This window comes from Lynx canadensis, chromosome C1 (genome assembly GCF_007474595.2).
Source record: "Lynx canadensis isolate LIC74 chromosome C1, mLynCan4.pri.v2, whole genome shotgun sequence".
In the NCBI taxonomy this organism is placed as follows: Eukaryota; Metazoa; Chordata; class Mammalia; order Carnivora; family Felidae; genus Lynx; species Lynx canadensis.
The window spans coordinates 20648060-20664340 of record NC_044310.1 but is presented as its reverse complement, the minus strand read 5'-3'; the positions used below and the strand labels follow the sequence as shown (position 1 = coordinate 20664340).

The following is a 16281-nucleotide window of genomic DNA, read 5'->3' as shown; positions in this document are numbered from 1 at the left end:
ATCTGGAGAGCTCCATGCTGGGGTATGGAAGCCAAGAAGCCTAGGAAGTGCAGTGGGTCTGGACACCCCGAAGGAGTGTTAGCAGACACAGGAGGGACACACTCAAGTGCAGTACCTAGGATCCAGGCTGCATATTGACACTCTTGGAGCTCGCATCTCAGCTGGAGACTCAGGTCACCTTTTTATCTGTGTCCTATCTCCTGCTGTCCGTGGTGCTTAGTTCCGTGACTGCATCAGTCTAGGAAACCAAAGCCCCACCACTTCCAGAAGTGAGGTCTGTGGTCTTAACTCACGGAACAGGCCTAGACTGACCTTGGAAGCTGAGTTGGTCTCTGCATAGAGCCGGGTTTGTGTTTGTTCCCTTATCTCTGTTACACTGGATGGTGAGGCTCTCCAACCGATCAGTACACGTTGTCTCCAGAGTCTAAGAGCTTAGTATATTTCAAACACTGAGATGAATTCTGTGATTAGGGGACAGTGGGAACAGGGAAAGAACATAGGTTTTAGAGGGGCGCCTGGATGGCTCAGTTGGTTAATCATCTGACTCTTGGTTTTGGCTCAGGTCATGATCTCATGGTTTGTGAATCTGAGCCCTGCATCAGGGCCTGTACTGACAGCATGGAGCCTGCTTGGATTCTCTCTGTCCCTCTTCTGCTCATGCATTCTCTCTCTCTCTCTCTCTCTCTCTCTCAAAATAAATAAACATTTAAAAAAAGAACATAGGTTTTAGAGACAGGTACAGTTATGTGATCTGGGTCAACAATAAGGATAATTAACATTCTTACTGAGTATTTATTATGTCCCAGGCACTGCACTAAATACTTTACCAAGGGGCACCCAGCTCGCTCAGTCAGTTAAGCAACCAACTCTTGATTTTGGCCGAGGTCATGATCTCACGGTTCATGGGTTTGAGCCCTGCTTGGGATTCTCTCTCTCAAATAAACTTTAAAAAAAAAAAACAAAAAACTTTACCAAGATTACTTCATTTAATCCTTAAAACAATTGGGGCGCCTGGGTGGCTCAGTCGGTTAAGCGTCCGACTTCGGCTCAGGTCATGATCTCGCGGTCCGTGAGTTCGAGCCCCACGTCAGGCTCTGTGCTGACAGCTCAGAGCCTGGAGCCTGTTTCAGATTCTGTGTCTTCCTCTTTCTCTGACCCTCCCCTGTTTGTGCTCCCTCTCTCTGTCTCAAAAATAAATAAACGTTAAAAAATTAAAAAAAACAATTTTGTGAGGTAGAAAACTATTAGTTTCATTTTACATATGAAGAAACTGAAGCTTAGGGAGGTTAAAATAACTTGCTCATAGTCACGGCTGATAGGTGGTGAGCTGGGATCCTAACTCAGCTCATGACTAGTCTGCTTCCTAAAGCACCTGACCACTCAAACTTGTATTCTGATCTTTAAAATCGGGCCGGTGTCTATCTTAGAGAGTTAAGGATTTAGATCATGTTTATAAAGGGTCTGGCACACGACTTAACTAAATGATACCTGTTAACCATTTTTCCAGAAGCCCAGATGTCATTTTTATTCAATGGTTTTCGAGTGAAAAAAATCTTGGATAGTCCCCTGCAGCTCTCATGTGCTGTGTACTGCAGAGATGAGAGGGTCCTGGTCTCTCGGGGGCTTAGAGTTGGGTGGGGGAAGAGGAGAAGGAGTGGGCCAACAACGAGGGGGTGGCAAACATAACAAAAGGCTCTTGGTGCGGTGTGGTCAGGATTGAGTCCCCTTTACCAAGAGGCAGGAAACACTGTGCCACCGCCGCCCAGTTTGGTGTTCTCTGATTACTTTCTGCACCAACCAGTGAGACGACTGGTGCTGGGGACTCAGGATTGAGTAGAACCCAGTTGGCTCCTCTGGGTACCAAAACTCTGAGGCTGAGGGAGTGCAAGGTGCCAGGAGCCTAGAACCGGACGGAAGCTGGTACAATGTCCATCCCTTTACAGATCAGGCCCCCAGAGTCCTTTGCCGTCCGTAGTCTGATTTCAGTGAGATCCCGTCCACCGTCTTGTAATGGTTGGCTGGTATCTCAGATTCCCTGAGAAGCAGCAGTTAAGAAGCAGGGCTCCTCCGGCATCTACAGGGTATTCCAAAATTGTTCAAGTACTTCTTCATAATCATGTTCGTCATCATCTGCAGAAGAGTTCAAGTCAGTGACGATCTTTGGCCTTAAGCGGGTTCCTTCCCCTTTTTAGGGCACCGGACAGGGAAGGAGTTGGTGTGGATGCTCTGAGGTCCTTGCTAGACCAGAAACTACAATTTATTCTTTCTGAATGCTGTGTAAATATTCCCCCTGCATGCCTTGGGGAGGGTAGTATGTTTGAGGATGAACTCATTTTCCTTGCCAGGACTTGAGCCCCTGAGAGGGGGACAGTAGAGACCCCCCCCCCCCCAGCCTCAGCCCACCCCTTAGAAGCCTGTCTGTCCGGCTGGGACTGCGGAAAGGCCTGCTCAGGAGCAGGGAAGGCCAACACCAGCAGAGGTGAGAGCAGCAGCAGAGGAGCAGAGTAGGGAGGGGAGAAGCAAGGACTCGGCTGAGCAGGAGCTGGCAGGGACTCACCTGGAGCCTTCGTGTTGGACTTAGTGGCCCTGAGGCCCTTCTTGTGGGCAGAAACCTTGCTGTATGTATCTGAGCTGTTCTTGGCACTCTGTGGCAGTGTCTTCATCCTGGGTTTGAGGAGCCGGGGGCATTGCTGCAGTTCTAAGACTTGAGAAGACTAAGTGGGAGAAAAAGCAGAAGTCAGCAGGGTCCATGACATGTAATTCCCTTCAAATGTCACTTCCTCTGCTCCCTTCGACTTCCTTTTCAGGGTAGGGCTTCTTGGGACCCCAAGCGTCTTTGCTGCTAGCATATCTGAACTGTTCTTAGGCAGAGGAGACAGGCCAGGATGAGAGATGAAGGGTTGGGGGCTAGAGATAGGGTGCGCCGAGTGTCTCCACAGAGAGGATTCATATCTGCTGCTGAAGGGTGGGGGGCGGGGGGGGACAAGCACAAAATCTCAGGACAGGTGCCAGAGCTGAGAGCGGTCCCAGAAGGAAGAGGGCTTTTGTGGGACTCCTACCTTATGCCATATGCATACCTGCTCATTTATCCTCAGGTGACCCTCTGAATAGCTGTTTGAATTCCCCATGAACACATGAGGGAAACAGGCTCAGAGAGAGTGTACCAGGTCAGACCTCAGGATCGCAAGCTGAGCCAAGGTTCAGACCCAGAACCATGTCCGTGGCTTCTAAAGCTGGTGCTCCTCCCACCACACTGTGCTTTGGAGAGCAAACAGTATAGGGCCCCTCATCAGCAGTGGGGTATACTGATGCTCGGAAAAGAAAAGTTGCAGGATCAAAGGCAGGGAGCAGGGACCGGGCCCAAAGTCGCTTCCAACAGGGGCGAAGGCTGGGACTGAGGTCTCAGTTCTTTGTACTGCGGGGTTTCCAGCACTGTCAGCAAGGCCTGTGTTTCAGACCCCCCAGCCCATTCTTTGTTCCATCAGAAAACCACTGCCCTCCTCCCTCCCCTACAGATGCAAGCCTCTTGGGCCGAAACTGCTCAGAATTCATCTAACTTCCTCTGCTACTCCACCACTTACCCTCACGGTACGAAATAGGAGTCTCCCCAGGTCCCAAGACAGTAACCTTATTACACTCTATAAAGTGCTTTTGATATAGATCATCGGTTATCAGCACAGCACCGTAGTTAGGTGCTCGGGCTGGGTGGCCAGACCCAGTGTCAAACCCCATCCTGCCATTTGCTAAGTTGTGATCTCAGGTCAACTACTTTATCTCTCTCTCTCTTGTCTTCTCAACTGTAGAAAGAGGGGTCAGTGCCCATCTCAGAGGGATGTCATGAGAGCTATCTGGGGTCACACGCAATACGGCGTCTGCCACCGAGTAGCCACCCGGCAGGTAGCCGCTGTGAAGCCAGCATTGTGAGTGATAGTATCTCAGGTTCCCTGGTGAGAACATGGATACTCAGAGAAGGAGTGCAAGCCACAGAGTAAACGGAGCCATAAACTTGGTCTTTCTGCTTCCGTGCCTGGTTCTTCCCCATTGTTGTGATTCCGTTTGGATCAGTTCAACACTTACTGGCAGTGCCTGCCTGCCTGGCGGCGGGTGAGGTCCCAGCCCTCACAGACCTCTCCCAACCAGGGGAAAACTAGGTGTGGTCCCGCCCACCCACGCTGTGTACAGCCCGCAGTATGAATACAGAAGAGGGAAGGCTGTCGCTGCCAGAGGAAGTCTGAGCTGAGCCTTGCCCACCGAAAGGAGGAAGGACATTTCCCAGCCAAAGGACTGGAATAGTAAAGTGCTAAGGCCGGAATCCTGGCCTACTGAAGAAGCCTCAGGAATTTCTCTGTGCCTGAGCGTGGACCAGAGAAGGTGGGAGAAGATGGACCTGGGAAGGCGAGGTTGAAATCAGCTTATAAAGGACCGTGGATGCCATGTTAAGGGGTTGGCATTACCCTCTGGAAATAGGGAACCACTGAAGGTTTCAGCAGAGAAGGGGCAGAGGCCCGTCGGTGACCGGGGAAGGGCGTGGGGGGGCCATTCTGACAGCTGTGGGGAGGGGTGGGAAAGGTTGCTGACACCGCTTAGGTGGTGGATGATGACGCCTGACCAGGGGACGGCAGGGGAAGCACAGTGAACCTGGCGGCAGGACGCTCCTGCTCCAGTTTAGCCCTCCCACTTTTTAACTGGGACTTTGGGCAAGTCTCGGGGTCTCTGAGTCCTCAATTTCTTAACCTGCCGAATACGGATAATCCCACCAGCATCGGATTGTCAGGATCGAATAATAGCCACAAAACGTGTAAGTGTATATATGAACTGCAAGTTCTGTACAGTTGAAAGAAACGTGATGCTGGACAAACATGGCAAGACCTGCAATGATCCCGACAGGTGCCCCCCTCCTTGGTATATTGGTATATCGGTACCTGGCTGCCTTTTCCCTTGCTGGTTTGTTTCTTCTGCCCGCGGAGGCCCTCACTTTTGGGGGGTCTTGGTGGTGGGAGTTGGCTCTCAAAGGCTGGTAACCTCCGAAGGCTATAGTAGAAGGCATCTGCCAGCTCCTGCACTGTGGCTATAGGAAGAGGCCTGGCTGGCCGGCCCGGCCGGCCCTTAGCCTCCACAACAGTCAGGTCCAGCCACCGGGGAGGGATCTCAAAGCACATCGCAGGGTTGGAGTCAAGGCTGACCACCAAGAAGGGTTCCATGATTTTCTCCTCCAGCCGCAGGCCCGGGAAGGAGGGCAGAGGGTCAGCAGGGTGGCTGCTGTCCTTGACTACCACCTTGACTTCACAGGGCAGTGAAAACTGGGTAGTCAGATCTTCCAGGCTGTAGCGCCGGCCGTCATTCATCTCCTCCACGAAGCTACTGGAGCAGTAGAGGGGCAGCAGAATCTGGTCTTCATCTACCTGTTCGTAGTCTTCCTCCTCCTCCCCAGCCTGGTCGCTCAGCCGTTGACACACCAAGACATCTATGTCTCTGCCTTCAGCGCCGTGGGCCTGGCCAGACCTCAATACCTCCAGCCTGTCACCCACAGCCAGGGAAGTGAACCCAGGGCTCTCTACCCCATCGCCCTCATAGTCCTTTGTGGCCACTACCCTGAGCGGCTGGCCTGGCCGGAGAGCGCTCAGGAGGTCATAGGCCGTGAGGAACTCTCTTGGCCGCCGCCGCAGCTTGCCCTGGTAAGCCCCAGAGACCATGAAGTGTCTGGGCGCCTTCCGGCCCTTAGTCGAGACCAGGACCCGCCAGGGCGGTGAGGCCAGGCCATGGATGCAGAGCCTCTGGCCTTTCTGTAGGGACGCTACCCACGGGCTGAGGAAGATAGGGGGCCCCTCTGGAACTTCCAGGATCTCTGTGGTCAGAGGGAAGGGCCCCCCCTGGGCCAGGGCCTCACTCAGCAGCAGTGGTTGGATGAAGTGGATGTGTTGAGAGGAGGCCGTGACGTCTTCCACGTCGACCTCCAGGGTGGAGGGGATCTTGACAGTGGTTCTGCGCACTGTGGAAAGGGCAATTTCAGCTCAGGGGTGCTTCACACACCAGCCCAGTGGTGCCCCTCCACCCCCAGCAAAATGTCTGGGCTGGCTGACCTCTTTCCTGTTCTTTTCTGCCAGCATTTCCCCGTGGCATTCGATTCCTTGCTCACTCTTTTCTTTCAATCTCTTTTCAAAAGCTATCATAGAAATTTTTACACATTTGTAAAAGTAGAATAGTATAGTGAACCCCCCATCGCCCGGCATCAATATTTAATTCACAGCCCATCTTCTTTCATTCACACCCTATCTATTCCCCTCCACTAGATTATTTTGAATCAGAATAATCACATCATGTCATCTATGACCTTCCAGTGTGTATCTCCAAAAGAAGAGGTAAAGCTAGAAACCACCATGCCACTACCACATCTAGATGATAATTATTTGATAATTCATTAGTAGCATCGAATAGCCAATGAGTTCAGCCACTTTTTAAATTTTAATTGCATTTTTTAAAGTTTAAATGCCAGTTAATGACCTTGGCAACTTGTTTACTCCCTGGGCATTGATGAGCACCAGGTTTACAAACTCAAGGGGTGCCCTCTAAGAGTCGGGAAACTGGCTCATCCCCTGTGTCTGAGCCGCACCGCGTGGAAGACGGAGGAGGGAATATTCTCGTCTTCCAGACGGTGACACTGAAGCTTAGGCGGTGACTTGCCTCAGGTCACGGTGTCGGGAGTTTTTTTGCTCTGTGCCAGTCGAGCTAATTTACTGTCATTTCCCACAATATTCCAGGGCTCCCTGGGAAAGAGAGAACTTCCTGGAGAGGAAATGTGCAAGAGTCCGGAGCATCTTATACGAGAAAGCAAGAAAAACCAATTTGAGACGATGCAGGTGTGTGTCAAAAGGATCCAGGAGCCAAACTACAAAGGCTCTCGCGGGCCAAAGCCGAGATAATGCGAGCATCCGTGAATAATTCCAAGGGGTTGGAACCCTGAACATTTTCGTCCGTGAGTTCATAATGATGACTTCAAAACAAAACAAGACAAAACACCTGAATAATCATCCTTGAAGAATGCTAGGGAGCCAGCTCATTTTACAAACTAGTAAACAAAGTATAGGCCATTTCTTAGATTGTTCTCCATGCAGGCTGGAGGCGGCGTGGAGAGCAGGGCTGGTCAAACAGGCAGAACGTGGCCAGGTAGGCCAGGGCAGAGGTAGAATGGTGCCCTGGGACCTCGACGTACATAAACACAATGCCTCTATTGCACAAACTAACTGAAGAGTTGGGTGGGAGCTCTTTCTAGCAGTTTCCTAATAGATGAAGAAGGAACAGTAGGATTAAGATCAGTATTGCAGTTCCTCAGGAAGTCATGGACCTAGGCAGGCATCGGCGGCAGCCACTCACAACACAAACGCTGGCCCCTCTGTTGTATTTGACCTACATCACACGGCAAGGTCGGTGGTGCAACTTTGGTTGGTGACACAGAGCCAGGTGGGGACTCCTTGCCCCACAGCAATGAGAACCTGCCTCCTGTGTCTGGTCAAGCCTCTAAGTGCCTGTTTACAGCTGTGCAGAAAAGAGCCAACAGCTGGCCTGAGGCTTCTATCCCTAGAAAAGCCTGCCTGCAACGTTGGTCGTTGGCTGGCGTCTGGGAACATGGTTTATTTAGCAAGTGTTCGCACCATCCTCTAACTGGTGAGGGTGGTTTCCTGTCCTCAGACTGTACAACCTGTTATGCTGAGCATCTGTTTTCTATCTGGAAGTCTAGAATTTTGGTACGCGCTGAGCAGGGGGTACCTACGTGACCAGCCCCCGATAAAAACCTTGGGCCTCGAGTCTGATGACCTTCCCTGGTAGACAGTTCCGTACATGTGTCGTCACAATTCAGTGCTGAAAGGCTTCAGCGTGTCCTGTGTGACTCCACCGGGACAGGACTCTGTGTCCTTTCACCATAATAGACCATGGCTGCGAGTACAACTATATGTCAAGTGCCATGAGGCCTCCCGGCAGGCCATCGAACCTGGGGGCGGCCAACGGCTCAACACGACAGGAAATACAGGAGACAGAGAAGCATCCTGGCACCATCACGAGGATCCTGGCAACAAAATCTAAAATGTGAGCGACGCTACAGGACAAAGGGCTTACTCCTGTCAACAGATAAATTATAAGAAAAATAAGAAAGGTGACCCTACAGATTAATAGAGATTTAAAAGAGCTAACAATCAACAGCAAGGTTGCGAATCTTCTCTGGATCCTGTTGTGATGAAATTGTAAAAAAAAAAAAAAAAAAAAAAAAAAAATATATATATATATATATATATATATATATATATATATATATGAGATAGTAGAGGAAATTCAAACACCAAGTAGTGGTATTAGGAGTTATTGTGAACTTTTTTAGTGTGATGATGGTATTATTTGTTTATTTTTTTATTTTTTTATTTTTTTTAAATTTTTTTTTTTTTTCAACGTTTATCCATTTTTGGGACAGAGAGAGACAGAGCATGAACGGGGGAGGGGCAGAGAGAGAGAGACACAGAATCGGAAACAGGCTCCAGGCTCTGAGCCATCAGCCCAGAGCCCGACGCGGGGCTCGAACTCACGGACCGCGAGATCGTGACCTGGCTGAAGTCGGACGCTTAACCGACTGCGCCACCCAGGCGCCCCTGGTATTATTTGTTTAAAAAAATTATTTTTAAAAGAGACACACGGGGGGTGCCTGGGTGGCTCAGTCGGTTGAGCGTCTGACTTCAGCTCCGGTCATCATCTCGCGGTCCGGTCCGTGAGTTGAGCCCCACCTCGGGCTCTGTGCTGACAGCTCAGAGCCTGGAGCCTGCTTCAGGTTCTGTCTCCCTCTCTGTGCCCCTCCCCCACTCATGCTCTCTCTCTGTCAAAAATAAACTTAAGGGGCGCCTGGGTGGCTCAGTCGGTTGGGCGTCCGACTTCGGCTCAGGTCATGATCTCGCGGTCCATGAGTTCAAGCCCCGCATCGGGCTCTGTGCTGACAGCTTGGAGCCTGGAGCCTGCTTCCGATTCTGTGTCTCCCTCTCTTTCTCTGCCTCTCCCCTGCTCATGCTCTGTCTCTCTCTGTCTCAAAAATAAATAAAAACAATATAAAAAAATTTTTTTTAATAAAATAAAAAAATAAATAAATGTAAAAATATATAAAAATAAAAAAAATAAAAGAGACACACTGAAGTATTTATACAAAAATGATAGGAGGGGCGCCTGGGTAGCTCAGTCGGTTAAGCGGCTCAGGTCATGATTTCCGGGGTCTTGAGATCAAGCCCCATGTTGGCTTTGCGCTGACAACACGCAGAGCCTACTAAGGATTCTCTGTCCCTTCCCTGCTTGTGCTCTGTCTCTCTCTCTCTCTCTCGCAAAATAAGTAAATAAACATGAAAAAAAAATTAAGATTTAAAAAAAAGAAATAGAACTCATGGGGTTTGTTTTGAAATAATCAGGTGTGTGGTGGAGAGAGATGAAATGGGAGAAATGGGTCATAAGTTGATAGTTGTGACGTCAGGTGACGGGGTCAAGGAGGTTTGTTACATTACCCCCTCCTCGTATATGTATGTTGTACATTCTCCCCTAATAAAGTAGTTTTCAAAGATTTTTAAAAAATCAAAATAAAGAATCCCCACTTGGCTCTGCAGTGCACCAGCAACCCTGACCAACTGCTCCCCAGGTAACCTCAGACTCTGTCTTCCAGGGAAGAGGCCCCAGGGCACGCCTTCCCCCTCTGCTCCAGCTCGGCCTCCGCTCTGCCAGACCTGGCCAGGTTCTGCCTCTGCTTGACCAGCCCCGCGCTGCACCTGCCTCCAGCCTGTCCTGCAAAATAGCCTATGAAACAGCTGGGGATTCACCCAGTGCCCTTATCTCCGGGACAGAAGGGCCTTCAGGAACAATCCTATTCTCCCCAGTGGCAGGAAAATCTGCGTCTCCTGAACAAATGGTCCAGGTTTCACTCTGTAACACTGTTGCTTCGTCCTAGTTGCTGGCAAGCTCACAGTCCAACTTTTGCCGAATTTTATAAAAGTAAGAAGAGTGGGACCTCACTCTGAATTTCCTTCATCTTCCTGTCTCCTTTTACACCTAACTTCCCACTGTTTGGGAATCTTCATCCTTTTATATTGTATGTTCTGGGCAAGCCACCTGGGGAAATCCCTAGCCAACCACAGGGATCAGGGAGGTGGGGCACGTCCCAGCTCAGCAGCTTCCCAGGGCCCCGTCTCTCGCCCCACCAGGCCTCTCCCCAGCTGCCCGGGCAACTCACTGTGCATGATGGCTTGGACCTCATACTGGGGCCTCAGGATCAGGGAGTGCCAGGGGAGGGTGGGGCAGGTGAAGAGGAGGTCCTTCAGGGCTGCGTCCTGCAGAGCCTGGAGCAGGGGCCGAGGGGCACCGGGCTCCCATTCCCAGAAGGGCCCCTTCTGGGACAGGGGCAGGTGCAGAACGAACTGCTGGGCTTCAGTGTCTAGCACACAGCGGGCGCAGTTGGCCCCGTGGTATATTTCCACAGCCTCAAGCAGGAGGGGCTGGTCCTCAGGCACCACCCTGGCCTCTGTGGTGATTCTGTGGGTCGACATGAAGCAAATGGGCAGCTTCTTGGAGTGCTGGGTTGCAGCAGACAGCAGCTCGTTCAGGGTTCCGTAGCTCTGGGGGCCGGTGAGGGGGCTGAAGTGGCCTGTGGGGCACAGCAGAGGGTGTCAAGGTGGGACAGGCCTTTGATGGGCGCAGGGCCACACACACCAGGCCCCGGTCTGCCCCAGAGAACCCAGTCAGAGTCCCCTGAACACAAGCACCAAGCATCTGGACATCCAGGCTGCAGGGCGAGGGACAAGAGGCAGCAACTGGCCATGTATGAAGGGACAGTGAAGGGTAGAGATGGGGACAGTTCCTTCTTACACAGACAGGCAAGAACTCGGAGGGATTGGCACCAGAGACAGAACAGGAATGTGTTTCTCAAAAGACAAGGACAACGGCCACAATTGTCCACCTCCTGAATCGCACCTGCCTCTAACTTTGCCAACTTTGCTTCCATATTCCTCACCACTGCTCCAGTCCCCTACATCCACCACCTGTCACCCCATGCTGCAGCAGTGACACTGTCCCTCTCTCCCAAAGTAGAAACCCAGGAGCTACTGGCCAAACGACCTCTGACCACCCTTCTTCACCTCACATCTTGTCTGCCAATTCTAGTGACCCGACTGTCTTTCCCCATCTACTCCTTCCCCGGACCCCATCCACTCTCCTGCCACCGGACCGGCCTAAAACACCCCACATCCAGACATAACATCATTTCCAGAGTTTTCCTGCCTAAAACACCCAACACAAATTGAATCAGTGCAACATCACACAAACCCGGACTGCAGGACATTCTGCATAGGTACCGATCCAGACTCTTCAAAACTGTCGATGTCGAGATAGACGCTGAAGAATTGTTCCAGCCTGAGGGCATCTGGGTGGCTCAATCGGTTGTGTCTGACTTTGGTTCAGGTCACGATCTCCAGTTCGTGAGTTCAAGCCCTGCATCAGGCTGTCTGCTGTCAGCACAGAGCCTGTTTCGGAACCTCAGTCCCCCTCTCTCTCTTTGCCCCTCCCCTGCTCACTCACTCTCTCACTCTCAAAAATAAATATTCAAAAAGAAGAAGAAGAAGAAGAAGAAGAAGAAGAAGAAGAAGAAGAAGAAGAAAAATTGTTCCAGCCTGAAGGAGATTAAGAAATCAGTATGTGGGACTCCTGGGTGGCTCAGTCTATTAAGCGTCCGACTTCAGCTCACAGCTCATGAGTTCGAGCCCTGCGCTGGGCTCTGTGCTGACCGCTCAGAGCCTGGAGCCTGCTTCAGATTCTGTGTCTCCCTCTTTCTCTGTCCCTCCCCTGCTCACACTCTGTGTCTCTTTCTCTCTCTCAAAAATAAACACTTAAAAAAATATTTTTTAAATAAATCAGTATGTGATCTGTGTTTGGCTTCTGGATCAAGGGGAAACACTATAAAGGACATTAGGGGCTTTTGGTGAAATTTGAATAGAGTAGGTTAGACAGTAGTATTATATCAATATTAAATTTATTGAATTTGATCATTGAACTATAGTTTTGTGAACAAATGTCCTTGTACTTAGGAGTAATATCAGTAAATATTAGGAGTAATATATTTTTTTATTTTTTTAATATGAAATTTATTGTCAAATTGGTTTCCATACAACACCCAGTGCTCATCCCAACAGGTGCCCTCCTCCATGCCCATCACCCACTTTCCCCTCTCTCCCACCCAGTAATATTTAGATGTAAAGGGTTATCATGCCTGTATTTCACTCTCATGGTTCAGGAAAATATATATATACACATACATATATAGTAATATGTGTTAAGGTACAGCTCTGGGCCACGCCCTGTGCTGAGTACTTCCTGCATGGCAACTCTGAATCCTCACGTCAAGTCTGATTGCCCTGTTAGAGAGGAGTAAGCTGAGGCACAGAGAGGTCCCAAGAACTGGCCAAGACCACAGCTATTTGCCAGCAGAGATGGGATTCCCATCCAGGCTGTTAGTTTCAGCATCCGGTCCGGCCGTGGTCCACTGTGCCACATGCCTCCTGCAGCAACCAGGCTACGTAGTAACCAGATACACACTTGCTACCCCCTATAGTTACTCCTTCCGGGGATCCTTCCTCCAACTCGGGAGCCACCTCCTCCAGGAAGCCTGCACAGACCCCTGAGGCAGGCTACTTCTGCCAGGAGCCCTCTGTGAACTGGTTCCACTGTCCCCCTCCTCTCACAGCCATCCTGGAAGCTCCAGGCTGCAGAAGGCTACACTCGGTCCATCCAGCGCCCCACGCCCCAGCCCCTAGCACAGGGCATGGCACACAAGTGTCAGTAAATGTCTGGTGAGTGAATGAGCCAACACAGGGACAAGCACATGGACAAAGACCTGGAACAAAGAAAGTCCCAGCCGAGAGGCAGATGTGATCAGAGAGATGGGTGTGGAGAGGATGCAGCCACGCCGGGCTAAGGGCATTGTGGGACCACTTGGAGGACATCCCAGGCCTCGGGGCAGGGTAGTGGAGGATGTGGGAGCACATGTGCCAAACTAGAGAGGCAGGACTGCAAGCTGGGGTCGGTGAGCCCACGGGTGTGCCCGGAGGGGCCAGTGCCCTGGGGGTGGAAGGGGGGTGGCGGAGAGCTGCCTTACCACGGAAGGTGGGGGCGATTTCAATGGTCTGGCCGGTTCCTGGGTTCTCGCAGACCACCCTCTGGAGGCAAACCTGGGTGACCTTGATCAGGTCCCCTGTGGAGAGGCAGCACTCATTCCCAGAGATCTCGTAGATGGAGCCTGTGGAGAAACTGACTCAGTGTCCCGGTGCAGTAAGGGCCCAGTGCTGGCTGGGTTGTGCCCTGTTCTCCAACAGGCTCTGCTCCGCCACAGGTCTGTACATGTTCCAGCTGCCCGGGGCGGCCTTCCCTGTCTTTCCCTACCGAAGGGCCACTGCTTCGGCGGTACTCAGGCAGCACGAGCCCTACCTTTGCCTTCTTTTAGTGCTGGGTGCACCCCTCCGCGGCACTCTTCTCTGGCCTTCTCCACCTCCCCATGCCTCCTAAACTGAGCTCACAGGCAAGGCAGGACTGATCCATCTCGGGCACAGGCCCAGCCTCTAAGCACGTGTTGAAGTCTTGAGCAAGGAACTAACCCAGGAAGTCCTAATTCCCGACGGTACAGCTACAAAGTCAGACCCCAGAAGTTCAGTGACTGCCTGGAGGTCACACACACACACACCGCTAACAGCCACACTGGTGCTTTCTTCTTCAGATGAGTTGTTTTTAAAGGAAGCACAGGAGAGGGGTGCCTAGGTGGCTCAGTGGTTAAGCGGCCCATTTCAACTTAGGTCGTGATTTCACGGCCCATGAGTTCAAGCCCCGCATCAGACTCTCTGCTGTCAGTGTGCAACCTGCTTGGAATCCTCTGCGCTCCGCCCACCCCCCCCAACTCTCTCAAATAAATCAACATTAAAAAAAAAGTTTACGGGTGTCTGGGTGGCTCAGTAGGTTAAGCATCTGACTTTGACTCAGGTCACGATCTCACCATTTGTGACTTTGAATCCCGCCTCAGTGAAAACACAAGCCGCACTTCAGATGAGCCCTGCTTCTCCCCCCACCCCCCTCCCTGCCCTTCGTGGGCACCTGGGTGGCTGGGTTGGTTGAGCAGCGGACTTTGGCTCAAGTCATGATCTCCCTGTCTGTGAGTTCTTCCGCCCCTGTAGGGCTCTGTGTTGACAGCTGGGAGCCTGGAGCCTGCTTCGGAGGATTCTGTGTCTCCCTCTCTCTCTGCCCCCCCCCCCCCCACTCACGCTCTGTCTCTCAAAAATAAACAAACATTAAAAAACAGCTTTTTTTTTTTTTTTCCTCCCGCCACCTGGCCTCCTCCCTGGTTCTTCTGTCACCCGGACTTCCGCCACTTCCCGCGCCCGGGTCGGGCAGGATGAGGAAACAGGCTTTGCGACACGCCCGTGGTCAGGGGACATCGGGAGGAGCGCAAACAGCGGGAGGCGCCGGCAGGGAGCCCCCAGAGGAGGCCAGTCGGCGTCTGAACCCGCATCGGCCAGATTCCCAAGGGGACCAGGGTGTGGCGGCGGGTGCTGCCCTCCCCCGGGGTGGCCTCGGAACACTTCACTGGGAGCTGCTGTGCCGCGCAGGGGATCAGAAAGAGGGAACAGATGTGGCCAGGCACCCTTGCACTAGTTTGCTTTCTAAGGAAGGACCCCCCCCCCAACCAGTCTCCAAGTTCCCTCTCCCTGCACCTCCGCTGCCCCCACTCTGCCCGTGGCTCCCCCCACCACCTCGGAGCAGCTGCCTCTCCCCTCCGCCGCCAATCAACCCCGCCCCTCTCGCTCCTTCGGCTGTCACTAGTGACTGAGCCCCCGCGGTGCACCCATCCCTGGGAACCAGGTGGGCACGTGTGCAAGTTCCGCGAGGAGCAGAGAGCGGGGGAGGCTGCCGGGGCGGGGGGGGAGGGGGGGAGCAGCCATTCAAGCCGAGAACTGAATTGCTGATCAGATCAGGCTGCAAAGCCGAGGGCCAAGGTGGGCTGGACGGACTGAACGGAGGCGCATAGACGGGCGTCGAGGGGGAGTGGGAGGGTGCGCGGGAGGCCTGACCCGGTTCGAGCCCCGACTTTCGGCTTCCCCACCGCCAGACCTCCGCCGGTGCGCACCGCGGTTCCACCCCCCCCCCCCCCCCGCCTGGCTCGGTTCCACCCACCCGAGTGTGTAAGGCCGGTGACTTCTCATCAACCTGCGGGGCAGTCAGCGCCCCCCCGTTCCACGAAAGCAAAAACCGAGGCCCGGAGAGGTTGGGTACACTTGGACTTGGGCAGTGGCAGCGTGGCTGGGTTTCCCGGGTTTCTGCCGCCCCGGGCGGCGCCCCTGCCCCACACCCAGCGAGAGCCGAGCAGCGGCGGGGGCGGGGGCCGGAGGGGTGCCGGCCCCTCACTCACCCTGGAAGTAGACCCCCGAGCAGACTCGCAGCACACGCGGGAGGGAGGCGGGGTCCAGGGCGCAAACGAAGTCCTGCAGGGACACCGGCTCCATGGTCCTCGCGGCTCGCTGGACGCCTCCTGAGTGGCCCTGCAGCCCTGCCCTGCCCCCTGCCTGGCCCCTGTGGGCGGAGCCGCTCGGCCGCGGGGCGTGGGGACCCGGCCGGAGCCCTCCGCGGGCCTCGGCCTCCTCACCCCTGCAGTGGCCTGCGTTCCTGCCTCTCACACTGGGGGCGCGACGTCGAAAGTGCAGATCAGGCCTGACACCTGGAGGCTCCGACTAAAGGACAGCTGCTTCCCACGCCCCGCTTCCCCATTCCCCCGCCCCGTTGTCTGTGATGTATCCCACGGTGGAGGGGGGAGGGGGGATATGATGAAGACGGAGAAGCCCCCGACGCCCCCGCCCCCCCCACCCGCGCCGCCCTCCCAGTTAGAAGGAGGAAATGTGGCCGGCCTGCTGCAGTTCTGGGTTTCTTTTTTTCCTTTTTAAAAAAATTTTTTTCTTACATTTTATTTATTTTTGAGAGAGAAAGAGAGCACAAGTGGAGGAGGGGCAGAGAGAAGGAGACATAGCATCTGAAGCAGGCTCCAGGCTCCGAGCTGTCAGCACAGAGACTGATGTGGGACTTGAACTCACGAACCCTGAGATCATGACCGGAGCCAGTCAGTTGCTTAACCGATTGAGCCACCCAGGTGCTTAACTGACTGAGCCACCCAGGTGCCCCAGTTCTGGGTTTCTCAGGAGAGGCGCAGCCCTGCCCTTTGGGTCTAAGGAGAAAGATACA

The 16281-nt window shown here is 53.1% G+C and overlaps 1 protein-coding gene and 1 long non-coding RNA gene across 3 annotated transcripts; one reads left to right on the top strand and one right to left on the bottom strand.

Annotated features, from left to right (window-relative positions):
• Positions 1–1498: 1498 nt before the first annotated feature.
• Positions 1499–15740, bottom strand: THEMIS2 (thymocyte selection associated family member 2). 2 transcript variants are annotated; one of them, XM_030323863.1, is made up of 6 exons: positions 15458–15738; positions 13160–13300; positions 10247–10657; positions 4923–5989; positions 2558–2714; positions 1499–2130 (listed from the first exon to the last, which is right to left on the bottom strand). In XM_030323863.1, exons 1-6 carry the CDS (start codon positions 15549–15551, stop codon positions 2075–2077), a joined length of 1926 nt encoding a protein of 641 aa, XP_030179723.1. In that variant the 5' UTR covers positions 15552–15738; the 3' UTR covers positions 1499–2074. The 2 variants fall into 2 exon arrangements, with proteins under 2 accessions (XP_030179723.1, XP_030179724.1); XM_030323864.1 differs by lacking the exon at positions 1499–2130 and adding an exon at positions 2152–2238 and having other exon boundaries at positions 15458–15740.
• LOC115519968 lies at positions 3945–8267 on the top strand. Its single transcript, XR_003970646.1, has 2 exons — positions 3945–4371; positions 6759–8267. It is a non-coding gene; the product is annotated as an uncharacterized LOC115519968 (long non-coding RNA).
• Positions 15741–16281: the final 541 nt, after the last annotated feature.

Coding starts and splice junctions, on each gene's coding strand:
- THEMIS2 (XM_030323863.1), bottom strand. CDS start 15,551: ATGGAGCCGGTGTCCCTGCAGGACTTCGTTTGCGCCCTGGACCCCGCC. Junction 10,658..13,159: donor AATCGCCCCCACCTTCCGTG/GTAAGGCAGCTC, acceptor TGTGCCCCACAG/GCCACTTCAGCCCCCTCACC. Junction 5,990..10,246: donor GGTCCAAGCCATCATGCACA/GTGAGTTGCCCG, acceptor CCCTTTCCACAG/TGCGCAGAACCACTGTCAAG.